This window comes from Trichosurus vulpecula, chromosome 5, assembly GCF_011100635.1.
Source record: "Trichosurus vulpecula isolate mTriVul1 chromosome 5, mTriVul1.pri, whole genome shotgun sequence".
Taxonomy (NCBI): domain Eukaryota; kingdom Metazoa; phylum Chordata; class Mammalia; order Diprotodontia; family Phalangeridae; genus Trichosurus; species Trichosurus vulpecula.
The window spans coordinates 56642187-56669880 of record NC_050577.1 but is presented as its reverse complement, the minus strand read 5'-3'; the positions used below and the strand labels follow the sequence as shown (position 1 = coordinate 56669880).

Here is a 27694-nt window from a genome sequence, read left to right as displayed (position 1 = left end):
AGCCTGTCATAACCTAACTCCTTCCTACCTTTCTAGTCTTCTTACACCTTATGTCTTGTACTCATACTACTTGATCCAGTGACACTGGCCTGCTGGCTGTTCACTAAAGACACAATCTCTTAATTCAAGGCATTCTCTCAGTCTGTACCCCACACCTAGAATGGTCTCCCTCTTCTACTCTAATTACTGACCTCCCTGGCTTCCTTTAAGTTCCAAATAAAATCCCACCTTCTACAGGAAGCTCTCTCCCACCCCTCTTAATTCCAGTTCCTTCCTTTTGTTAATTATATCCTATCTATCATGTATGTTGCTTGCTTTGTATATATTTGCATGTTGTCTCTCCCATTAGATTGTAAGTTCCTTGAGGCCAGGGACTGACTTTTACCTCTTTTTGTATCTGAAGCATTTTAACACAGTGCCCGGCACATAGTAAGCACTTAAATGTTTATTGATTAATTGAATTGCTTAATATTTGTTGAGTTGAATTTTTAAAACCTAAGTAATAGAGTAACATCATTAAGTTATAAGGGGGTGTAGTGAAGGAGAACAGCTGTATGAACGAAACCATATTGATTTCAGTGGCTTCTGCAACATTTTTGTCCCTTGGACCTTTTGGGGGCTGACTGCTTAGAGCAATTTGGAAACCATAATATATTAGTTGAATAGTTCCAGCAATCTAATTCCATAAGGATGGATCCACCCTGTACTCATGGTAGTTGGTTTCACTGCTGCGTCCCCCACAAAAAAGTCATCACAGGGCAGTTAGCCTTCTTACAATGAGTTCCTCCACAGGAAGCTGGTGGACGCCTATTAGACATATGTTCCTTCTCCAGGTTTCACTCAAAGCCCTTGCAGCTTGGTTAATGAGAACCAGGTTCCCCTCCATAGCAGGAGGACCTCAAGGGAGGTATACTATCTTAATATGTAAAAAACTCTTTAGTAGTTACGACAAAAAAAGACCCTGGCTTTGACCACCCACTGGACACTAGTTTACAGAAGCCTTCATATCTAATTCATTTTCTTCAGTTTCAAGCTCTCCAATGCTGAGTCACATAGGAAGGGATTTGCAGCGGTCATTAGGTCCAACCTCGTGGTGTTACAGATGGAGAAACTGAGGCTCTGCCAGGTTATTGTCCCCACCCGTAAAAGGATAGCACCCAACTCCCAGGGTTGTCGTGGGGGTAAAATGAGATGGTTGTAACTTTATTTGCAAACCTTAGAGCGCTATTGGAATGTTAGCTATTCTGGTTATGATTTAAGGCAAGCGTATATGGAAAAAGACTCAGACCTGCCACACAGGTGGCAAATCCGATTGTCTTTCCGGGTTAGAATGGAAGGAAGCTCCTTGAGGACAGGGGTTGTATTTCTGCTTTTCTTTGTGTCCCAGGAGCTTGGAGGAGTGGCAAGCATACAGCGAGCACTTAATAAATGCTTGTTAGGGAACAGAATTGAGGCGGGCAGAGATTCACTCCTCCAGAGGCCCCAGCCCCGCCTCCTCCTAAGGACCAGAGGTGTCTGGAGAGCTGAACCCCCTTGCTTCCCACAGTCCCTTGCGCGTCCCTTTCCCCAGTCCTGCTCCGCCCTAAGTGGAGGCCTGCACGTGCACCCAGGGCAGTGGGGGCGGGGCACGGAACTGCATTCTCGCGGAACCGAGACGCCCGTCGTCCAGGTGGCGTGGGGGGAGGAGACGGTGAGGGACCAGGCTTGAAGAGACTAGGAGGCGGAGCGATGGAGCCGCTGCGGGTGCTGGAGCTGTACAGCGGCATTGGGGGCATGCACCAGGCACTGAAAGGTACGGGCCGTTCTCTCCACCTCCGTATTCCCCCAGGATTTCGTGGGCGGGTCCCTTTGCCGGAGCCGCGCGTGCGCTGTGTCTCCTTGGCAACGGAGACCTTTCCTCCTCCGCCCCGGCGCTTCCGCGGTCCGTGTTCTCTCGGCCGGGCCTCACTTGGAAACGCGTAGGCCCCACCCTCTGAGCCTGCCCCAGCCCCAGAGTGGCTCACTCCGCCAGTAGCTCCAGCCCCGCCCCCATCTGACCCCGCCCCTCATCTAGCTCCGCCCTCTCGTGTCTTAGGTACATCTGCGGAAAGCATTCCCCAGGAGGTGATCACAGCTCCGCTATCGGAATGTGGGAGCTAGGACCGGCTCTCACCGGCCCTGGAATGATTTGTGAACTCCCCTGCTCTCCCATCCCTGCAGGGTGAACTCTTGGGGGTGGTAAAGCTTGCCCCTCTCTCCTCCCACTTCCACCTTTCACATCTGTCTTGGCTGGAGATTTTCTTTTAAGAAATTTCTTTCATTTTCCAGTTAACTAGTATTAATCTCCTTTCCATTCCAAATACTTCCCCTAAGTGGAGACAGCAAGCATTTATTAAGCACCTGTGATGTACCAGACATGTGCTGACCTCAGAGGATATACAAAGAAGGCAGAGGACAGTCCAGTCTAATAGGGGAGAGGTCAGGTACGTGGCTACGTGCAGGCAAGCTGATGTAGGGCCAATTGAAATAATCCACTGGGGAAGGAAGGCACTAGGATGGGGCAGGGCGGAGAGGGGATCTGGGGGAGGCCACCTGTAAAAGGTGGGATCGTAGTTGGGACTTGAAGGAAGCCAGAAATGCCGGAGGGTGGAGATGAGAAGAATGAATTCCAGCTATAAGAGCCAACCAGCGAAAAGGAGAGGAGATGGAAAGTGGTGTCTTGTGCAGGGAGCAGCCCGGAGCCCACTGGATCAGAGGGAAAATGATGAGAAGCCTGAAAAGGTGGAAAGGGACCAGGCTGCAAGAAATTGGCATGGTCAAGCAAAACAGACAACTACATTGTCTAAAAAAATGTATGTCTTGATCCATCCCTTTACTGTCAGGAGTATCATCATCAGTATTCTGGAATGGTTTGAGCTATTTACAACTCCTACAGAACCAATTTAGAACCCAGAGACTTTAGAACCCACAATAGCAGAAAATGTTGGTACAATGGAAAAATCACTGGCTCTGGATCTGGAGGATGTGTGTGGGTTTACATTTCACCTCTTAAGTACCTTTGGCAAGTCAGCTTCCAGGACCTCAAATCTCTTGATTGAAAATTCAGGGAATTGAACTAGATTGGATATCCTTCTGAGGTTTCTTCCATAGTGATCCAGAGGTCCTGTGGATGGGGGAGGGAGAGTGGAGAAGATGATCTATTGTGATTTCATCTGTGTGGAAATTTCTTCCACAGATGTGGATGCCACATGTTAACAACTTGTAGTCCTAGGTAGTCTGGGTCACTGAGAGGTGTGGTGGTTATCCATTTCAAGATTCAGAGGTAGTATTTGAACCTGGGTCTTGCTAACTCCAATTCCAACCCTTCTATCCCCATACATTTTGTCTTCAAGTTAATTAAAATTGATCTGACCATGAAACTAAACACAAGTACAACACTGCCCAGAAGGCTTGTTCTTGCTTTTGACATTGCCAGCTGGACCAGGCTAAGATTTTAAGTTACTATAGAACTTTTTAGAGTAAGCATGTTGATTTTCTAGCTATCATTCAAAAAGCATTTATTAACCTTCTATGTGCCATTCACTATATAGATATAAGGATAAAAGAATCCCACTTTTCACCTTGATTTCTGAAATGTTCAGTTTTGATACTAGCTTAGGTCACCCGATTATAGATAAAGAACTTGAGCTGAATTTAATATCTTGTACAACCTCTTCATTTTTTTTATGAGGAAAGAGGTAAAATATTCCCATTTTTTCCTCCTCAATTGTAAACCATTGTAATTTAGCTTTGTTTTAGTCTAACCATATCCCTCCTCTACTCCACAGACTCTAGTGGCTCCCTGTTATCTCTGGGAATAAGATTTCTCTGTCTTTTAAAAGCCTTCCTAATATATTATTCCCTTTCTGAACTTTATGGTCTTGCTGTTTTTCACACCTGACACTCTTTATCTCCCTCCCATACATTTGCACTGGCCGTGTCCCATAAACAGACTTCACGTGTACCTCTTAGAATTCCATGATTTCTTCAAAATTCAGCTCAAGTGCCATCTTCTACTTGAAGCTCTTCCTGATTCCCACCTTGTATTTATGTCATATTTGCTTGTCTGTGTGCATATTGTTTCCCGTGTAAAATGTTAGTTCTTTGAGAGCAGGGACTGTTTCATTTTTGATTTTGTATACTCAGGGCTGGTACACTGTAAATACTTTATAAATGCTTGTTGACTGGTTGATCGTTTGTTGGAGTGGTAGTGTGGTATAGATGCCCAATTCTTGGTTTTTCTCTTAAATGTCTGGACTTTTGGCAAGTCATTTAACCTCTAAAGGCCCATTTTTTTTTTTTCATCTGTTACAGTAAAGAGATTTGATTGGGTAATTTCAACATCCCTCCGACACAAAAACTATGCAAGGCATGGGAGAGACAACAGTTAGTACATCGGAGGGAGCTTTGACTTGTAGTCCGGGGAAATCCAGTAGAAAATGATCCCTAAAGGGATCACTTTGTATGTCCAGTACCTAGGGAATGGTAGGTGCTTAATAAATGCATATTGATTCATCTCGGTTTCAATCCTGGTTTTGACAGTATCTTGTGACCATCGGCATAGATTCTACTTCTTGTAAAATGAGGATCATAGGCCTATGGTATCTACCTGAGGGGATTGTTGTAAAGATCCATTGAAGTAAGGTCTATAAAGCAAACATATTGTGAACCTTATAGTGCTATACGAGTATCAGCAGCCATTATTGAATGCCAGCTGGTAACACCTTGGAAGGTTCCCGTCTCAGGCCTTTTGTCCAATCCTTTATTATTTCTCTAGTAGAAGCATCTCCTTACTTTGGCTTTTTCTGGTAAGCTTTTGAATTCATTTTCTTCCTTTCCTTGAAGCAGCGTTGTTTAAACTATCTGATGAGAACATTTTCATTTAATTCTCAGGCCTACTTTCAACAGAGATTTATTAGCTCTTGCTCAATACAAGGCGCTGTGCTAGAAGTACTTTGGTCTCTTCTTTGGCAGCTTTCAGTCTTAGAAGGAAGTGAGGAAAGAAAAACAACTTTTAGCCTAAATTTTGGTTGAATTGTTTAGTTGCCAAACAGAGTTTATTAAGGCAGATTTACAGTTTACATGCACTTATTACTCAGGTTTTGTTTTGTTTTTTAAATTTGTAGTAGGAGAATGCATGGTTTTCTCATTTACCACCATGACACATTGCAGGTAAATCCTTGGTACTGTGGGAAGAGCATTGCATTTAGAGTCAGAAGACAAGGGCTCAAATGACCTTTCTCTGTTGCCACCAGTGTAACTAGGGGCAAGTCATTCATCTCCCTGGGCCGAGGTATTCTCATTTGTAAAATGAAAGGATATTAAGTAATCTCTAAACACCATTCCACTTCTAAATCCTATGCTGAGGTGATCAAATCCTAGTGCACCAGGCTCCACAAAACATTCAGGACTTTGTAGTAGAGTTTTTTGTAATAAGTACAAATACATCTCCCAGAAAGAGCAGTGATGCCCAGCCTCAGAGGAACACACATTTGGGAAATTTCTAACTCAAAGGATTCTAAGTTGGTTATTTTGAAAATAGAAGGGTCCTTTCTTATGGAAATATTGCTATATTCCAGCCCCCACACAAAGTTTTGCTTATTTGAAGGTCAGTAGAAATTATTTTAATTACAAAAGTCACATACAGACAAAAAATATTTTTTTAAAGTCAGTTTCCATGGTATAAAAATTCTGTAAATATGGTAATATGTGAGTCACTTCTAGTATATGTTAATTTGACTCTGTATACAAGCTTGAAAAAAATAACTCATTCTTTGGCCTGTACCTGCATATATTGAATATTGTAGAAGGCATTATTTAGGCTGAATATTTTCAATGTGTGAAAGAATCATTGATTTTGGAACCACTGATCCTAGAATTAGTGGAAGGGACCAGAAGAGTCTGAGCTGTGAATGAGCCAAAAGCACTTCTCTCAGAGTATGTACCAAATCAGGAGTGTGATAGAATATGGCCCAGATGGGTCATATGGTGACCAACAAATCTTGGTCTCAATCCACAGTGGACCTCAAAGGCCATTTCATCCATCCTTAACCCAATCAAGAGTCCCTTCTACAACATTGCCAACAAACGGTTTTTGAGCTTTTGACGGACAGCCTTCAGAGATATCTCTCTATACTTTCAGATAATGTTAGGCAGTTTTTCTGGCGAGACAAGTCTACCTCTTCTTCAAGACAACCTTTCATATACTTATATTTAGTTATTTTAACCCCAACTGCCCTCCCATCCCAATTTAATCTGTTCTTTTCCAGATTAAATATCTGCATTTTCTTCAATTGGTCTTCCTATGGTGTGACCTTGACAGACCTAAACCTCCTGGTCATGCTATTTGGGATACTTCTGCTTATCAGTGGTCTTTGGGCACCCCAAGCTAACTTCCCTCATTTCATACACCATTCCTGGATTAATGAAAGATACAAATCATATTTGCTTTTTTTGGCTGCCATACTGAAATATATTAAATCATGTAAGTGGTTGTGATCTTAATAGGCCACCTAGTGCAACAGGAGCAGATGTATCCATTGAGCTTGCCTATTAATTCCCTACAGATTTTTTTTTTCAGATTAAGTGCTACTCAGCTTTGCTTTCCCCATTTTTTGCTTGTGAAGTTGGTTTTCTATAGCCAAATTTAAAACTTTATATTAATCTTCATTAAATTGAATCTTATATTATTTGGCTTAGTTTTCTATCCTGTCAAGATTTTTTTGATCCTGACTTTCTTATCCAGCTTGTTAAGTAGCCACCTTCTCCCCCACCCCGATCGCCTTGTATCAAATGTGTATCTTTAATGTAACTGTTAAATAGCACTAGGTGGACATATAGATTCTAGGGGCACTACGTTGGAGACCTCCCTGAAAGTTGACTTTGGATTTTTGATGACTACTGCTTATACTTGGCCAAGCAGTCGGTTCTAAATCCACCTAACTTTACTACTGTGTAGCCCAATCTTGTAATCTTTACCACAAGAATAGCATGAGGGCCTTCATCACCTGCATTCCTCAAATCTAGGTGAGCTGTGGCCATAGCACTTCTCCATCTGCCAGTCTGGTATTCCTGGCAAAAAGGAAATGACATTTGGCACAGCCTGTTCTTGAAATTATGCCGGTGAGTGTGTGATAAGTTCAGGGGCTTAGAGGTGATAGACTCTGTTTTCTTTCTTTTCTGAAAAGTGGAACCACATAGCAATCATGTTGGTGGTGCACCAGGGGTCAGAAAGAGCATGTGCAGTTAGGAATGGCATGGGTTGATGGTATTGGTAGATCAGCAGAAGGGACTCTGTTCCACGGACTTTGAGATGCAGGCAAAGAAGGGTTGAATGTAGAATATAGCAGAAAAGAAGAAACCGATCCAGAACTGGGTAGGGAGGATCAAGTTGGGCTAAAACTGTTTCCTGCATGGAGGGTTCTTCCTCACAGAGGTATGCCTCAGTTTACAACACCTGACTTATAAATGTCCTTTATAAAAACAGTTAGCTTCTCTTATATGTAGAGATGGGGTAGGGGCTCCATCCCTTCTGCCTGCCCCACATTGCAAGAAGTATTTCCCATGTTTCCTTCTTCCCATGTGTCAGGTGTCTGGGAATCATTTTGTTTTTGTACCCCAGGGCTTAGCACTGTGCTTTGGTTGTAGTAGGTGCTTAATAAATGCTTGTTGGTTGGAATTGAATTGAACTGTCAAGCCAGAGTAGCCAAGGAATGGGCATGTTCATGTAGTTATATTCACTTCATATTACTGGCAAGCTCCTTTGGTTTGAATAGGGAAGGAGTGGTGAGGAGAGGAAAGAGTAAAATGGGTTAGTACACATTTTCCTATAGGGTAAGTAGGGAACCTGTTGCCCTGTGAAGGATGTTACCCTTTGCTGCTAAACAGGGCACATGGCAGTATCATGAATATGCTTCCCTTTCTCTTGAGGCATCTGTTGTGGCCGCTGCCTCTTCACTGTGCAATCAGAAGAGAAGACATTGGCCTGAGTAATGGCTGACTTTTCGGGTTAGCTCTAATGCCAGAATGGCCTATCCCAGCAGTAGGTGTGCTCGGAATGCTTAAAAGGCAGGGAGTTTCTGTATTTAAGAATTGAAATGAACATGTTATAGGAATGGTTTAAATACTAACACATTAAAACTTTGTGACTTAGCAAAAACCTTTTTTATAGTTTTATTTTGTATATTTTTGTTGCTGCTGAAAACACTTGTCCTGAAATTCAAATGAGCAAAATTTAGAATATTTTCAAACCTTATTATTACCGATTAAAGGCATGGCAATGCTATATCCTGTTTCCTTAAATTTAAAACTTTTTGATACCTAGTTTTTATGTCACCTTCATTTCTGAATATATACCTTCCTCTTCCCTACCCAGCAAGCCATCCTTTGTAACTAAGAATAAAACATTTATTTTAAAAGTGGTTCAGTAAAAGTAATCAACACATCAGTTGAATCTGACAGTAATGCAGTGTTCTCTCATAGTCCCCCGGCTCTACAAAGAAGGGAGAATAGTGCTGTACTCTTCCAGTCTGTCACTTATATTTTCTTTTTTTGGGGGTGGAGGGAGAGGTAATGGTGTCCAAAAAACTTTAACGGAATAAAATTTCTTCGATAGTGTTACTGTCAGTACAGATGAAAAAATGTAAAAATTTTTGGAACACTTGCATATATTTATTAGAGATATCTCTACTTGTGTGAGGCTTTGTAGTAATCAATCAGATAGAGTTTATATTTTATCCTGAGTTTTTTCTTTACAGAATCAGAGTTGGAAGGGACCACAGAGGTTACCTAGTCCAGTCCGTACCTGAGCAGGTAGCTCTACCTTGATCATCCCAAGAAAGGGACATGTTGCTTCTGCTCAAAGACTTCCAATGATGAGGAACTTACCCGAGCTCATTCCACTGTTGGACAACTCTTTGAAAGTTTTTTCTTCACTGAGTCTCAGTCTGCTTCTGTGTAATTTCCACTCGCTGTCCCAAGTTCTCCATTTAGATCCAAATAAAGAAAGTCTCCTCTTATTATGATAGCCCTTCAAATAATTGGAGAGTGCTACACTAAACATCTGTGTTCCTTCAGCTGATCCTTGTGTGGCATAGCTTCAGATTTCCTTGCTCTCCTGATCACTGTCCTTTGTCCGGCCTGTCAATGCCCTTCCTACAAGATGCAGCCAGAACTTAATGCAGGATTCTAGATCTGGCCCAGCTAGGACACAGGATGTAAGCACCCCCTTCTTTTGGATTTCAAGCTCGATAAGGCAGCCTAAGAGGGTCTCAGCTCTTGTTCATATTGAGCCTGTCACTTCTGGAGTTGTGTAGCATGGGGTCTTACCCACTCTACTTGCGCATTTCATTTTTCTGAACTCATAAGTAGGACTTTATATTTTTTCTCATTAAATGTCTTAAATTTCATATTATTGAATTTATCTCACCATTTTAGCTTGTTGAGAATTTTTTGGATGCTGATTCCCATTCAGGCTGACATCTAAGATGTTAGGTGCCCTGTTATGTTAATGCTGTGTCATCTAGAGAGTTGTGTCTGCCTTTATATTATCTTCATTCATGTCACAGATAAAGATATTGAAAAGAACTCTGTGGCAGTCACCTACAGAATTCTCTTCAGATTTCCTTCAGTCATTAATGATTACCCTTTGTATCCAGGGATTTAACCAATTTTGAATCAACTTTACTTTCAACTTCCTATTTCTCCATATTGTCTATGATGATAGTGTCAGAGACTTTGCTGTGTCTGTGTTGTTTTTTTTTTTGTTTGTTTTGTTTTGGTTTTGTTTCCTTGATCTACTGCTTTAATTATTCTAGAAAAGGACATGAGGTTATACTGATAACGATTTATTCTTGGTCAGTCCATGTTGGCCATAGCAACCAATAGTTTCTTTATGGAGTTTTGCTAAGAATTGAAGTCAAGTTTACTAACTTATGGTTTAAAGGACCCACCTTCCCTTTATGAAAATATGGGCTATATTTTCTTATCTCAAGTCCTGGGGCATCTTTCTCATTTTCCACTATTTTTCGCAGATGATCATTGGCTCAGTAATCACATTCTCAAGTTCTTTTAGTACTCTGGGATACAGGATGTATGTGTTTCCTAATCTGGTAGTTATGTACTCTATTACCATATCTTTACTTGTGTTCTTCTCTGGGAGTTTCCCTATACTGCTAAAATCATAGGGCCAGTCTAAAAAAACAGTAAGATTAAACGAGTTTACAGTCTGAAGTAAACTAAAAGGTAAGTAATTTTTCCTGTTTTCCATTGCCCATTATTATCCCATCCACCTCAAACACCAAGCCTATTTCCTCTTTAGTAGTCTTATTAACTGTAATATAGTAGTGCAGCCTTTTCAGGGCTGCTCATCCACCTTTGGCGTCCACCTGGTGGACTCAGCTCTTGCCTGTGGCTCCAAGAAGCTGTAGCATGCACAGTGGCTAAGCCACCCTGATAAACCATCTCAGCAGATGGGCTAAACGAGGCCTCAGATCTGTCAGTAAGTTACAGGTGTGCCTATCCCAAGCACATAAAGACATCCCCCCAATGGAAGGGGTAGATGGAAACAGTTTGTTCCAACAGCCATTGAAGCAGGTTCCGTGGAGCACTTAGAGCTTGGTCAGATATTGAAGACACCAAAATCATCCACTGCATCCTGGGCCATTGCCAGTCATCTTGACTTTTGTCTTGCTCCTGGACTTTGATAACTCTGGAAGAGAGTGAGGCTGATGACTTTGTGAAGCAAATCTCACTTAAATCCAGTTCATGCATGAATCAAGACATTACCCCATAATGTCATTGGTCCTCTTCAAAAACAAAGGACGAACAACAAGAACTGTAATATAGCTAAAAATATGCCCCCCCCCATTTTGTTTTTCTTACCTTTTTAATGGGTGGGGGAGTCAGGAGGGAGAGAGTTAGGAACTGAAAATAAAAGAATATTAAATTTTTTAAATTTATATTTTTTCTACTTTAAAAAAGAATTTTATTTTTCCTCAATTACATATAAAAACAATTTTGACCTATTTTTAATACATAAAACATAGTTCCATATTAGTCATGTTGTGAAAGAAAATACAAAAAAATCCTAAGAAAAATAAAGTAATAGTAACACTTTGATCTGTATTCAGATTTTATGAGTTCTAAATTTTAAAAATTTCTAAAAAGAAAAAAAGCACCCCTACCCAGACTTTCTATTATCCTTAGCATGGTCTAGGGTTTAGCTTTGTGCTATCCTTTTGAATTTCTACTCTGTCACCTGACTTTATTTCCATTTTTTGTACATGTCTTTTAAAAATCTCAGTTGGTACTCTTGGGTTTTTCCAGTGAGGGGTGGGGGGGAATTTTAGAGTTATCTAAGCCAATCCATTTAAGTTATAAATAAAGAAACTGAGTTGTAAAGAAGTAAAATAACTAGCCTAAAGTTGCTCATCTGATATGGGACAGTCAGAATTTTCACCCAGGTCCTTCCCCTCTAAGACCAAGACTTTTATTTCTATATGGTGCAGCTTTTGCATGTAGGAACATAGGTCTCTTTGGATAGCTGACTTTCCTCCTCCCCTTTACCTCCTTCCCTCCCATTCTACCCATTTTGTTCCTGAGTACATTCCATCTTGTGAGCTGTAAAATATTGATCATGGGAGTCTGTTTATTTTTTCTCTCAACTTTTTGGGTAAAAAAAAAAGAACAAAAATTTTCCCTGAATATAGGATATACTTTCTGACCATAATCAGCTTTCTCCTTTGTCTGTAACAGATTCTAAGATGACCTGATCAATTCCTCCCAAGGTTTCTAATTAAGTAAGTCATTATTTTTATTGCCGAAATTAGATCCAGAATGGCAGTTCTCTGCACTGCTTCCTCCACCTCTTAAAGAATACAATTATTTGCTGCTTCGCTTTTAGGAAGAAGGACACCTCCAGCAGGTAATAGTTGAATAGTTGAATCTCCCCTGTATCATTCATTTCTTGGTGTTAACTCTGTGGTCTATTTCAGAGACTCATCATCCATTTTTTCCTTCTGGTTATGTGGTCTGTGATATATTGATTGTCAGAAGCACTGTATCACTTGGCTTCTCTTCCCCTGGATCCTTAATAAAATACTTCTCAGTGTGTTTCCTCCCTTTGTTTCATTGATTTCTTTAGAGGATTCTATTTTCTTGGTATACAGTGCTACTCTATTACCCCATCGCCCTGTTTCAGTCACGAGTCTCACCAAGTCTCGGTGATGCCTGTGAGGTCTAGTTTAGTGCTGAGAATTCACTTTGTATATTTCTCATCCTCAGCATTTTAGTATAGACATCTAAAGCCATGAGTATTATTATTGTCCTTTAAAGATAATGGTTTTTATTAGTTAGCAGACGTTTCTCTTGACCTTTGTGTGTGTTTTAGCTGTTGCCTTATTACATAGCAGTTATTTAATAAATACTTAATACATAAATACATGCTTGGTGATATCTGGCCTTCTAGAACTACATGGATTTTTCTTTTCTCCATTTTAAGCCCTCCTAATGAGATTCTGACTAGTAGTGTTATATCTATCTATACCTTTAATGAAGTAAAAAGCATTTTGATTATTCAGAATTACAGAATCAAATGAGTTGGGAACATAACTGTTTTGCATCCCCCTTCTATAAGGCTGCAGGTTTATTTTTAAAACTAAAGTAAATCATGATCATTGTTAGGTGCTATCATGATCGACTGGTATTAGGCCATAGCACCTCTTGGCAAATTTTGTTGTAAAGCCCCAATTTAATTAGAAAAATATCCAGGAAAAAAAAGGAAGTTTGGGTAATGTAAATGTGCATTTAACAGATAGGTGACAAATTTTTGTAGACACTGGGCTAGGACTAGCCAAAGAATGATTCTGGACTCCAGAAAATACCAAAATCTCTGAATACAAATTGCTAGGTAGGGGCTGTGTCTATTAGGGATTAGAGCACATTCATCCATAATTCCTTGTCCAGTAGACTCTTAACATCTAGCCATTGTTATTAATGTTTTCCTTCCCAAAAGTTTTCAGGTAAATCTTTTATAGTGTGCTTTTCCAACCCCCGTCCCCCTTGGGAACATATTTTGTAATGAAGGTCTTTGGATAAATGGGATTTCGTTTTACTGAAATGTTCTTTATTGCCCATCCCAAAAGTTCTAAGCCAAAATGGATCATAGACATTGTGTAAAAAAAAAAAAACCAATGTTATCTCGTTGGGAATTAATAAATAAGAACCTAAAACAGATCTGATCTTCCTCAGTGTGGTGAATCTTTCATTCGAAGTGCCATTCTCCAGTGCTCTTGGGCTTTGCTCTCTTCTGGACAGGTACCATTTAGCCCTGGCTTATTTTGAGGACTTTTATCCAATATTTTTCCTACAAGCTTTAATAAAAATTACATTGTATAAGACATTGTATCCTTTTCAATAAACTTTAAAATCAATAGAGAAATTTATTTTCCTTTGTGTTTACATTTTCTTGTACTCATTTCCCAAATGTAGAACCTAAAATATAATTGTACAAATAGGGATTATTTCATTTTTTTTATATCTGTATCTCTAAATGCCTAAAGTACAGCACCTAGCACATAATGGGTGCTGAATAAATACTTGTTGATTGTTCGATGTATGTTTCAAGCTGTATCATATGGTTTGCTGTCATAGCCTATGACATTTCCCAACCCCTGCTTTCAGAAACAAGATGAAGTCATGGAGTGTTGTGAGGTGTATATTAATGACATTTGAAAGGGCATGCTTCAGAAGCACATGGATACAAAATGAGATGATTCATTATATCATGTTTCTAATTTAAGAGAAATTAAACTATGAAGAATGAAAGTGGTTTCAGTAGAAGTAATAAATGTGTATGAAATGGGGGGAAAAGAAAGCCCTGGGTGATTTGATTTTTTAATGGTGCTTAAATTCTTGGAGGCAGCCCTAAAAGTAAATAGGCTTGCTCTACAAAAGAGTATCAGAAGTCCAGCCAGGGTGTCAACTTTGAGTTCTTTCCATGTAGTACCTAATCACACTCAACAAAATTGGTCCAAGTTCTTATTTTTGGTCAAAAATGTGAGTTTCACATTTATCATTCATCACTGACTCCTTTGTTAGACCTCTTAATTTGTCTCCATCCTCAGTAATATATTTGCCAGTTTGGGCCTAAACCAAACCACTTTGTAATTCCATGTGTTTATAAGAGTTTTTGCTTTTTTACCAGCAGAACATTGTGAAACATTTTCCCCTGTTAGTAAAGGTGTCACCAGACAATACTTTGAGATCTTTGGTTTTGCTTAATTTTTGAGTGCTGGAACGAGACTTCTTTCCCCCCCTTCCTTTTGCATTTGCCTATGATTTTGACATTTTCTTTCTATGCTGGATTTTCTTGGTTAGATTTCCATCCTTAGATTTAAGATGAGCAGGAAAACTCCCTAATATTTAAAAGTCTTGGCATTTTGTTCTGTGAAGTACTTTGTGGTCAGTTTTGGGGTTATCTTTGGTAATAAAAACAATAATACTTTATATTTTCATAGTAATTTGCAGATTGCTTTAAGGTTAGTTTGTGTGAGCCCAGCCCAGGAGCACTTAACTGCTCATTTAGTGATAGTCTTTATTTTATGGTGAATGACATGAATTTCATTGAAGGTGTCCTATTTTTAAAGTTTTCTGATTGGTTTTCTAATGCTCACTAGGTAGATAACTGATTTTAGATCATTTAGGACTCCCCCCTTATTATCTTTTTTTGAAAGGCTTTTGCCAGGTTTCTAAGAATCTTTGTGGAGTTTTTTTCCTTCTTGCAAATCTGTCTTTTAAGGTCATTGGACAGTTGGTATTGATAATCTGGTTTGTTTTCCATATCCAGTTACTCTTAATTGATTTGCTGCCATTTGCGTGTATGTTCCATTGTGTAATATTTTTGGTAGTGGATGTAATTTATCAAGTAATAGTTTCTTCCCCAAAGCAATTACAATACAAAACCAAAAGTGGAATCACGTTGCCAGAAAAAGAATAACTACCTGAGGTTTTCGTCGCATGTAGTGAGTCAAAAGTGCTTTGTTTGTATCGGCTTTTTGATCCTCAGATAACCTTGTGAGGTAGGGTTATGTACAGATCTTAACCCTGCTTTACACTGAGAAAATTGAGGCTCAGAAAGTTTAAGCAACTTACCCGAGATCACACAGTAAATTCAATGTAACTGGAAGAGTTGGAAGTTGAATTCAGATCCTCTGAGAGTCCCCTTCTGTTTCTGTGATAACTGCATTGTCCCTCAGACATTGTTAATTACTTGAAGTCATTGGAGAGATTTTAGAAGAGATTTGAGTGAGTCAGAGTTAAGTGGGCGAAGTCTATTGATGAAGGAATAAGTAATATTGATATAGAAAAGTAAAGGAGAAGCAAAGAACGGATAGATTTTGGAGCTGAAAAAGCTGCAGAATTTGGAAGAGGCTTGGAAATGAGTGAAACAGATACATGACCAGATGTTATAATCAGGGTATATTAATAATAATAACTCACATGGATTGCATTGATTTTTTTCTTCTGAGCATACTTTGAGCTTAGCCATTTTTGATATTCCTGGTTGATGGGGGTACAGATTTTATGATGTGATATTCTTGTCATGCTTTTAAATAGATATGACCCTAGAAGCAATGTGGGACAAATGCTGGATTTAAGAGTTAGAAGACCTATGTCTAATTATTTCTCTGTGCTTCAGTTTCCTCATCTCTCAATGAGACACTTAGGCTTTATGGGCCCCAAAGTCCTTTCTTACTCGAGCATTCTATGAATTTTGTTATACTCTTAATATGTGCCCTTTTAAATGTAGAAAGACAACAAAATCTTCCTTCCTAACCCTGTTGCCAGCTTCCTGGGCCCCCTGTCCATTTGAAGACACTTCTTTCACCTTCTTTTCTCTTCCCAGACAGTTGTTTAGCCTTGCAGAGACAGTATAATGGAAGGAAGAGTGGACTTGGATTCAGAAGAGGCTTAGTTGTGCCTGAGGTATTGGTTAAGTCAAGTTAGGATGGCCTTCAACCACTTAAACTCTTTGGCCTTTGTTTCCTCATCTGTTAAAAGGGAACAGGTTTTAGAAGTGAGCTTATAGGGTTGTTGTGAGGCTCAGTGGGGTCCAAGTACCTAACAACAGTGTACAGTTCTCTAACAAGGTACATGTGTGACATGATAGAGAGCTGTTGTGTCTAATAACAATAGCTTGCATTTCCGTAGTATTTTTCAAGTTATAAAATACTTCTTTCAAAACAAGCCAAGTGAGGGGACAGGATCAGAGAGGTCAGAATCAGTCTTATTTTCTTATCAGTGAAATGGGGTTTAAACTAGATGACTTCTAAGGACCTTTTTGAACTCTAAAATTCCATCCTTCTCCAAAATAATTAAAGGGTGTCCTTTTTTCCCTTCCACAAATATTTCTTACGTGCAAGCCCCTATTAGGATTGGTATGGTAAGTACACACAGATGAGAAGTTCCTGCTCTCAAGGAATTTTTAGGATAAAGATCATATGAGTAAGATTATACGTGGGGTTGGATGTTTATTTTTATCTGAAGTCTTTGGAGGACTGTTAAGGATACTCCTGGAAAAGATTACACAAGAATAACCCTATCAAGGGGGGGGGGGGGGCGAAGCCAAGATGGTGGAGTAAAAGCAGACACTTGCTTGAGCTGTCCCTCAAGCTCCTGCAGATACCTGTAAAAATGACTCTAAATAAATTCTAGAGCAGCAGAACACACAAAATGATAGAGCTTGTGGCTGCGGTGGAGAGGGAATCCTCCTCACACTTCCAATGCAAAAAAGAGTGCTTGAGGTCACTCACAGACCAGAGCACAGGCCAGGAGAGAAGTAAACACCTCTCCTTTGATCATACCACCTTGGAAGAACTGAAAATTTACAGATCCATAGAAGTATTTCTGAAAACAGCTGCACAAAATCCCTGAAACTTGGGATAGTACCCCCCCCCCCCCACACACACGAAGCAGAGTCCTACCTTGACAAAGAGCTACAAAGTTAAGTAATTGGCTGGGAAAATGAGCAAACAGAAAAAAAAATCAGACTGTAGAATCTTACTTTGGTGACAAGGAAGATCAATACATACAACCAGAAGAAGACCGCAAAGTCAAAGCTCCTACATCCAAAGCATCCAAGAAAAATATGAATTGGTCACAGCCCATCGAAGAGCTCAGAAAGTATTTTGAAAATCAAGTAAGAGAAGGAAAGGAAAAATTGGGAAGAGAAATGAGAGTGATGCAAGAAAATCATGAAAAAGAAGTCAACAGCTTGCAAAAAGAGACCCCAAAAATACAGAAGGAAAAACACCTTAAAAATAGACTAACTCAAATGGTAAAAGAGGTCCAAAAAGCCAGTGAGGAAAAGAATGCCTTAAAAAGCAGAATTGGCCAAATGAAAAGGAGGTCCAAAAGCTCACCAAAGAAAATAATTTCTTAAAAATTAGAATGGAGCAAATATAAGCTAATGACTTTATAAAAAATCAAGAAATTATAAAACAAAACCAAAAGAATGAAAAAATAGAAGACAATTGAAATATCTCATTGGAAAAACAACTGAGCTGGCAAATAGATCTAGGAGAGATAATTTTAAAATTATTGGACTACCTGAAAGCCATGATCAAAAAAAGAGCCTAGACATCATCTTTCAAGAAATTATAAAAGGAAACTACCCTGATATTCTAGAACCAGAGGGTAAAATAGAAATGGAAAGAATCTACCAATTGCTCCTGAAAGAGATCCCCAAAAGAAAATTCCTAGAAATGTTGTAGCCAAATTCCAGAGTTCCCAAGTCAAGGAGAAAATATTGCAAGTAGCCAGAAAGAAACAATTCAAGTATTGTGGAAACACAATCAAGATAACACAAGATTTAGCACCTTCTACATTAAGGGATTGGAGGGCTTGGGATACGATATTCTGGAGGTCAAAGGAGCTAGGATTAAAGCAAAGAATCACCTACAAAACTGAGTGTAATACGTCAGGGGGAAAAATGGACATTTAGTGAAATAGAGGACTTTCAAGCCTTCTTGATGAAAAGACCAGAGCTGAATAGAAAATTTGACTTTCAAACACAAGAATCAAGGGAAGCATGGAAAGGTAAACAGGAAAGAGAAATCATAAGGGACTTATTAAAGTTGAACTGTTACATTCCTACATGGAAAGATGATACTTGTAACTCATGAGACCTTTCTCAGTATTAGGGTAGTTGGAGGGAATATAAATGTGCGTGCGTGTGTGTGTGTGTGTGTGTGTGTGTGTGTGTGTATGCATATGCAATACACTTGATTGAATGCATAAAGAGTGAATGTGCTAAAATTGACAGCAACGTGGAGTTATTGCATCGAGTTCATGTAAATCTTGCAAAGCGCATCAACCTTTGCATCACAAATGATGGAAATTGTATTGAAGATGTTATTTGTTAATATTCCAATTAAATAAAATGTTGTTGAAAATTTCATTCATTTCATTTCTTGAAAATATGTCTGTGTGTCCAGACTTTAGGAACACCCTGTATATGTGTGTGTGTGTATGCATATATATATATATATACACACACACACATACATACACATATGTCTATATGTGTGTATGTAAATGTATATGTATGTATGTATATATATATATGGCATTGAATATGAAGGGATGATATCTAAAAAATAAAATTAAGGGATGAGAGAGGAATGTATTGGGAGAAGGAGAAAGTGAGAGAGGGGAAGAGGGAGGAGGTAAGAGGGAATCAGTGAACCTTACTCTCATCTCATCAGATTTGGGAAATCAGGAGGGAATAGCACACTGTAACAACAGTGCTATTTGCAGCTGCTGTGGGGGTGTAAGTCCAATAACACCAGCACACAGGAGGGCTGCTAGCACAGGTTCTTTGATCTGCTTTTCTAAAGAAAGCAACTTTAAAGGGGTCGACAATCTTACTTTAATCATTTATACACATATACATACATACATACATATGTATATATACATATATGTTACATGAATGTTAAAAATTTTTGTTTTTATATGCTTCTGGGAAATAAGACATACAGGCAATGGGGTATAGAAACCTATCTTGCCCTATAAGAAAATAGAGGAGAAAGGGATAAGAGAAGTGGGGGGGTGTGATAGAAGAAAGGGCAAATTGGGGGAAAGGGTAATCAGAATGCATGCTGTCTAGGGGTGGGGGGAGGGAAAGATATGGAGAAAATTTGGAACTCAAAATCTTGTGGAAGTGAATGTTGAAAACTAAAAATAAATTAATAGGAAAAAAAGAATAACTATCAAGCTCTTACCTTAAGAGGTGAAAGCATTGTTTCCATTATACCTCATTCTTGGAGAAAAAATAGGTTTAAATTGGATAAAAAGCTTATTAGATCACCTGGCCTTTTGTATACCTTTACTTTTAGCAGTTGATCTTTTGTTTTATTTGTGGGCTTTGTATCATACCAGAAAATATTAAGTACAATTTGGCTAAAGCAAAAAGTTTCCTACTGAGGAGTTATATAATTGTTTTTGGATAGCTGTTGGTGCTTTTTCTTCTAAATTGGGAGTGTACCTGTAAACCCCTTGTTTCTCCTTGAAAGTTAATATAATTTTGCCTGGATAAAGAGAGACTTTAAGAGAGAACCATCTCATTGTAAAGGGCCTGAGTGGCAGCACAGGCATGATCCTTGAAAGCTTTGTCAGGAATCTCAATAATAGGGACATTTGAGTCTGAAAAGAATGAAAAGTCAAAGAGAATCTATACACTGAGATAGTCCTTCTTGTATGTAGTATTTTTAAATGTTACAGGCCAAAGGATGGATAGTTTTAAATATATAGCACTACTATGGATTTTTAAATAAAATTTTTATTTTTTCCAATTAACCAAAATCTACCTTGTCTTCCTCCTGCCAAAACCCCCTTCCCCTTTTGAAAAAGAATGAAGAACAAAATCCTTGTAATAAATAGGTACAATAAAGCAAAAATAATACCACATTAGTGTACACACGTGTGTGTGTATGTGTGTGTGTGTATGTGTATGAGTGTGAAGCCTTTGGAATCAGAATTGTCATTTCATCAATCAGAGTTTTTAAGTCTTTCAAAGTTATTTGCTTTTACAATATTGTTGTTATTTGACCAATGCAGAAATTTGTTTTGCATGACTACATATTTGTAATGGTTTTTATTTTTATTTGCCTTGCCTCCTGGGTTTTCCAGAATGGCTGGACAAATTCACAGCTTCACCAATAGTATGTTAATGTATGTTTTCTCAAACCCCCTCTATCTTTTGTCATTTTCCTTTTCTTGCCAACTTTGCCAGTCAGATTGGTGTGAGGTGGAGCCTCAGAGTTGTTTAATTTGCATTTCTCTAATTATTAGTGATTTACAGCATTTTTAATATGGCTTTTGATGTCTTGGATTTCTTCCTTTGAAAACTGCCTATTTATATCCTTTGATCATTTATGAATTGGGGAGTGGCTCTAATTCTTAAAAATTTGAATCAGTTCCTAATATACTTAGAAATGAGAATGCTGTAAAGACTTTTCCCCATTTATCTCCTTCTCTTCCAATTTTTAACTGCATTGATTTTGTGTGTGCAAAAACTTTTAAATTTTATGGAATCAAAATTGCCCATCTTCTATGAGCCTCTCTATCCCTTGGCTATGAATTCATCCCCTCTCCAAAAATCAGACTGGTAATTTCTTCCTTGCTCTTCTAATTTGTATATGATGTCATACTTTATGTCTCATTTGGAGCTTATCTTGGTATAGATTGTAAGGTGTTGGTCTATATTTAGTTTCTACCAGACTGTTTTCCATTTTTACAATAACTTTTGTCAAATGAGTCCTTCCTTACTTCAGTTGCATACCTAATTTATTCCACAGGTCAAACCTATCTATTTCTAACCAGTACCTAATTGTTATATTGATTACTACTTTGTAGTATAGTTTGAGATCTGGTACTGCTATCCTTCTTTCTTCACCACTTTCCCCCCTAATTATTTCCCTTCAGATTTTTGACTTTTTGTTCTTCCAAATGAATTTTGTTATTTTTTTCCAGCTCTTTAAAGTAGTCCATTAGTAGTTTGATTGGTATGGCACTGGAAATGTAAAATAATTTAGGTAGTATTGTCATTTTATTATATTTGTTTGGCCTAACCAAGAGTAATTAATATTTTTTCATTTATTTGATTTATCTTTATTTGTGTAATGAGTGTTTTGTAGATCTTGTGTGTATTTTGGCAGGTAGAGTCCCAAATATCCTATTTGTCATTAGTTATTTTAAATGGAAATTGCCTTTCTGTGTTTTCTTGCTAGTTTTTTGTTGATAACTTAGAGAAATGTTGCATTGTAAGTTGTAAAAATGTGTTTAATATTTCTGCATTTTTCTGAGGTTTCAATACACTAATACATGGTGAATTTTTGTAAAAGTGCTATTCAGAGCTGAGAATATATATATATATATATATGTATATACTCCTTTCTATTCTTATTCAGTAGTCTCAAGAGGTCTATTATATCAACATTTTAAAAAATTCTATTTTAGTCCTCAGCTTCTTTCTTGTTTATTTTTTGTTAGGTTTTTCTTTGTCTGAATTGAGCACATTGAAGCCCCCATTATTATAGTTTTACTGCCTATTTCTCCCTGTAACTCATTTAACTTTTCCTTTTAAGTATTTAAATGCTATGCCATCTGGTGCAAATATATTTAGTATTGGTGTAATTTCATTGCCTTTAGTACTTTAGCAATATGTAATTTTACCTGTTATCTCTCTTAATTAATTCTGGTTTTGCTTTGGCTTTGTCTGATTCTGTGATTGCTACCCTTGCCTTTTTACTTCAGCTGCAGCAATAGATTTTGTTCCTGCTCCTTATTTTTGTGTAAACTTTGTGTGAATCTTTATGCTTCAGCTATGTTTTGTAAACATATTGTTGGCTTCTGCTTCCTAATCCATTCCGCTATCTTCTTCCGTTTTATGAGTTCATACCATTCACATTCACAGTTAGGATAGTTGATTGTGTGTTTCCCTCCATCTTATTATACTTTTCTTTCTCTCTGGTGATGAGAGGAGTGTGCTTAGCCTCAGTGTATGCTCCAACTTTGATGCAATCTGCATATGCTCACCTGCTTTTTGTCTCTTTCCATCCCCCAGAGCCAGATTCTTATCCTTTCTTTCCTTCCCTTTAAATCTTTCTTTTCTGACCCACTGTCTGTAGTTAGGAGTTTGTTTTGCTTAGGACCGACCCTTTCTGCAGTCCGCCCTCCCTCTTAATTCTTCTTCTCCCCTTTCCCTCCTGTTTACCCTTTTCAGTGAAATGTAGCCAACAACATGGATAGTTTTCCTCCTTAGACCAATGTAGATGAAAGTGAGGTTCAAATGTTACCCACTCTCCCCTCATCCCTTCCTCTTTGGATAGTCTTCTCCTTGTGCTCCCTGATTAGTTCCCTCTTTTGTCTCCCCCTCCCCTAATGTATTCCATTCCCTTCTCTTTCTTTTTTTATTTTAAGGTCATTAAAACATATTAAAAACCACTCCCAGGCCCTCTGTATTATTGAACTACTACGACCACTGATGATGATGGGCTCCTTAGGGGACACACATGTGTCATCTTCCCATATTAGAATGTAAGCAGTTTAACCTTGTTTAGTGCCTTATGAGTATCCATCCGTATTTGCTTTTTATATTTCTCTAGACTCTTGTATTTTTGTTTCAAAGGTTCTACACAGCTCTGGTCTTTTCATTAGGAATGTTTGGCAATCCTCTATTTCATTAAAGGTTCATTTTTCCCCCTATAGCATTATATTCTGTTTTGTTGGCTGTGTTATTCAAGGTTGTAATCCTACTTATCTTTTGTTCTCTGAAATATCATATTACAAACTATCCACTTCCTTATAGTCTATCTTCTATTCCTCTCCCCTCCTCCCTAATCCCTGCTCGTTTCCCTGTTGTATTTGATGTATTTCTACATATAATTCTCTTGTGTAGGTATGTGTTTTCAGTTCTTTTGCTCATTGCAGATATAGGTCCCTCTGATATTGGCTCCCTTTACATCTCTTCCTCACTGGATCTTAAGGGTTGTCAATGGTGACTCTGGATAGAATGTTAGGGATGTCAGAACTTCTGGGTCTGTGCCGTCCCACAGTGCTCTGGTTCCTATCGCTCCCAAAGCTTCAAAGGTCTATACCTATACCATCCTCCCTGGTTTTTTGTGGGGAGGGGCAGGCAAGGGGTTGCTTCTGGACACAAAGTCTTATCTCTGGCTAGTCTCTGGTCATAATGACTGTTTGCACTGATGCTAGCTTTGTTCGTAGGCCTCCGTTCCTATTGCACATAGGTTTCTGGCTAATTTTTTTGTGCAATTCTAGGGTGGTAGAAATCCTTATAGTTTCTCATTGGATTTCTTGATTATTATTATTCCATCTGGTATGAATTTCAGGTTTTTGCTGGTTTAGCTTTATGGCTAAGTGATCTTTTCCTGTTCAGTCAGCAATATTGATTAAAAGTCAAGATACATAGAATTTCATTGGTTGGAGGCGAGATTGGGATGGATCATTGATGAAGGCTCCGGGCAAGAGAAAATTAAGGCTTGAATTAGGGCTTGGCGGGGTACGAGCCTTGACGGGGCAAAAGGCTCAGAGAAGAGGATATGGCTTTCACACAATGACCAGTCAGAAAGACAGGAGGAGAGTAAAAACTGTGATAGTATGGAAATGAAGAAATAAAGTGTGTTTTTCCTCGGAGGTTCTTTCATTGATGCCCATAGTAGGGGATATTTCCTTAGGACATGTTAGGATGAGGTCTAAAATCTTCAAAAGCGGTAATGAGAAAGAAACCTTAAGCCTGGAGAAGAGAAGGCATGTAGGAAAGTGGGTTTGGGACTAACCAAAGAAGATTTATGTATGTAGGGAATACAGAAGGGTGATAATTTAATTATATTTTGCCACAAGCATTTTATTATTCACTGTGATGTGAATGTGGAAGAAATATTCCTTAAGAATATCTGTATTAAGATATCTATAGTCATATAAAAATGCTCTAAATTACTATTGGTCAGAGGAATGCAAATTAAAACAACTCTGAGGTACCACCTCACACCTGTCAGAGTGGCTAATATGACAAAAAAGGAAAATGTGGCTGTTGGAGGGGCTGTGGGAAGACTCAGACACTAATGCATTGTTGGTGGAGTTGTGAACTGATCCAGCCATTCTGGAGAGCAATTTGGACCTAAGCCCAAAGGGCTGTAAAACTGTGCATACCCTTTGATCCAGCAATACCACTGCTAAGTCTGTTTCCCAAAGACATAAAAAAAAAGAAAAGGAAAACGACGTATCTGTACAAAAATATTCATAGCAGCTCTTTTTGTCATGGCTAAGAATTGGAAATCAAAGGTATGTCCATCAATTAGGGAATATTTAAACAAGCTGTGGTATATTGTTGTAATGGAATATTATTGTCCTGTAAGAAATGACAAGCAGGATGATTTCAGAAAAACCTGGAAAGACTTAGATGAATTGATGCATAGTGAAGTGAACAGAACTAGGAGAATGTTGTACACAGAAACAGCAATATTGTTTGAAGAATTGTGAATGACTTAGCTGTTCTCAGCAATACAGTGATACAAGACAGTCCCAAAGGACTAATGATGAAGCTTACTCTCTACCTCCAGAGACAGAACTGATATTAATTGAATACAGACCAAAGCATGCTATTTTTCACTTTCTTTCATTTTTTTATTTTATTTGAGTCTTCTTGTACAAAATGACTAATATGTAAATGTTTTACATAATTGTGCATGTATAACCTATATCTTCTCACCATCTCATGGAACTGGTTCATTAGTTTCAGGCTTCTTTATATGAAGCATTTTCAAGGTCTATGCAGTGAAAACATAATATTAACTAATTTTTCTTTTGTCCATTACTTAGTTATTTTAAAATGTGTTTCACGTAAACTAGACATCCTCTTTAACTTAAGTGGGAATTTGTCAAACTTCCTAGGAAGCATGAGGAAGATTGGCATTTGTATCCTTTGAAATGCTATTAGAATGTAGACAGTCCCTGGTTCTTTATATTTCTTAGAAAAGGTTTACCACATGATAATCATTTGAAGCTGAACTGTACAATGGCTCTGTTATGCAGTTTAATTATTACTAATTAATCCTTGTTCACTTGAGCTTTGCTGATGGATGGATGGAACCTAATGATGTAGGGAATCAGTTTTCCTGGTTTAGCCAAGCATCAGAGTTTGCGTAATTTATTGGGAGATATTTAAACCTATTCAGTTTGAGGTGCCTTTTCTACATTGATCCTATTATGGTTTGAATAATGTTTCTCTTGGGGAGAGGTACCCCGAGACTTAAGTACCTTCCTTATGTAAATGCAGAGTTAATAAGTCCAGTTTCATCCTCCCCCCAACCATGATGCTAAATGCAAAAGAACTTAATGTCACTCTCAGAATTGCTGCTCCCAACAGCAAGGAAGCTGGATGAGTTCTTGCCACTCTTAGTTGAAACTTGAAATATATATTTCTCATAAAAACATTGTCATAGATGATGGTCATCTTATTAAAACAGTATCAGTAACATGCTTCAGGTAAATAATGGGTTCAATATAGTGTTGTGCATTCCTCTGGGCACTCACCATTTTTTATGTTTATAACATTGTTTTTTATAGGAAAATGAGACATAAATACATGTCAATAATTTAAAAAAAATTAAGGGCTTAGCACAGGATCTAGCCTGGGCCTTCTGTTTTCCCTCTAGAGCCCAGTATCTCACTGATCAATTCCTGGTTGGTTCAGCTGTCATCCCCGCAGATGATTACCAGATCTACATATCCTGACTTACTCTCTCTCCTGATCTTCTGTCCTGGATCAACAATTGCTGTGGGCACATCTCATGTCCCGTAGGCAAATTCAGTATGTCCAAAAAGCCCTCATCATCTTTTTCTCCACACCTTCCTTCTTCTGAGCCGCCCTATTACTGTCCATTCTCTTAGTGCCAGCCAAGCTTTCAACTTTAGCATTCTCACTTCTCAATCACGTTTATCCCACATGTCCAATCTGTTGTCAAATCATGGTGTTTCTACCTTTACAACGTGTCTTGTATATGTCCGCCATCTTCGCACTCATGCAGACACCTTCCTAGGACAGGTTCTTCTTATGTCTCTCCTGGATTATTGCAGTAGCCTTCTAATTGGCGTCCCTGCCTCAAATCTCTCCCATCTCCAGGTTGTCCTCCCCTTAGCTGCCAAAATGACTTTCCGGAAGTGCAGGTCTGACCATGTCACATACTACTCCCCTTCTCTCACCTCAGTCAACTCCAAAGCCTTCAAGATCAGAGTCAGAGTCAGTAAACATTTATTAAGCAGCTACTGTGCCAAGCACTAGGGATACAAAGTAAAGCATATGGCAGCCTCTGCCATCAGGGAGCTTACAAACTAACTGGGAAAGCAGCTTATTAAAAGAAGCTGGGGAAGGGAGGAGGGGAGAAGGTACCAGGCACGGGGATTGGAAGTGATCTGAGGAGGTCTGAGGGAGGGAGCTGAATTCATCTTCCAGAATGATCATGAAATCCAGATCAGCTGGGTAAGAAAGGCTAAGGTGACTTCCTGGATGCCCTCCTCAGACAGTGGAACTGGGAGGAACTCCCAGGTATCCACTCCTACCCTTTCCACTGAGAAGGAAGAAGGGGTGCTGAGGGAGTGACTTTCAGAGTTGATGTCATCTTGCACAATGTTGAGTTTTTAAAGATCATGAAATCAAGGAGATCTGCTGGGAGATCAATTGTAAAGTCTTCTGATTGACTGCCTGGGGTCTTCCTAGCTTTCTAGTCTTCCCCACATGCTCCCTCCATCCTCCACTGGTGGCCCTGCTGTTTCCCAGTCCAGACACTCCATGGATTTGCTAGCTCCCCCTTCTCACTTCCAGCTCCTAGTTTTTCTGGCCTCCTTCAAGACAACTCAAATCTCACTTTTTGTGGGAGGTGTTTCCCACCTACCCCCTGTACCCAGAGTCTCTGCACTCCAAGATTACTGTTTACACTGTCTGTGGCTTGTCAGTATGTGCTTATTTACATATATGCTTCTCCCCATTAGAATGTGAGCTCCTCAAGAACTGGAACCATATTTTTTGCTTTTTTTGTCCCCAGTGGTTAGCTCAGCGCCTGGCACATGGTAAGCCCTTGATAAATGCAGACCGCCTGACTGTAGCTGCTTGGGAGACAGGGAGGAGAAGAGAGAGGTTTTAGAAATTCCGTTTAATGTTATGAGATTTCATATGTAGCCACAATTGATTGCTATTATGATTTTATTCCTTCGATGTCCTATTCAGAAAGAAAATATGGTTATTAACCAGAAGTTTTTTTGCTTAGTGCTTAATGTGAAATGAAAAATGCTTCTAACGTAGCCTTTTAAACTTCCATGCACTCAATGCTCCTTCCTCCCCACCAGGCTGCCGGAATGTTGACTTTCCTATTGTATTTGATTTTTAACACACTACTAATTTGGGGCATATTTTTGAGAAATTAAGCAAAGTGACTAATGTTTTTATCCTTTACAAAAATCGGTATTTAGTTGGCAAAAAAAAGTGCTTGCCTTGCAATAGAAAATAACTGTTACATAATTCTTTTTCTGTGCTAACATTATTTATGATAGAAAAAATACTGAAATAGTTAAAGATTCATTGCAAACAGTAAAAAAAAAA

The 27694-nt window shown here is 38.7% G+C and overlaps 1 protein-coding gene across 1 annotated transcript in view; it reads left to right on the top strand.

Moving 5' to 3' along the window:
• Positions 1–1615: 1615 nt before the first annotated feature.
• TRDMT1 (tRNA aspartic acid methyltransferase 1) overlaps positions 1616–27694 on the top strand; it is a 63599-nt gene continuing 37520 nt past the window's right edge. Inside the window, exon 1 of the mRNA XM_036760188.1 lies at positions 1616–1792. Coding sequence (XP_036616083.1) covers positions 1729–1792 — 64 coding nt within the window. The 5' untranslated portion in view covers positions 1616–1728. The remainder of the gene's footprint in view (positions 1793–27694) is intronic.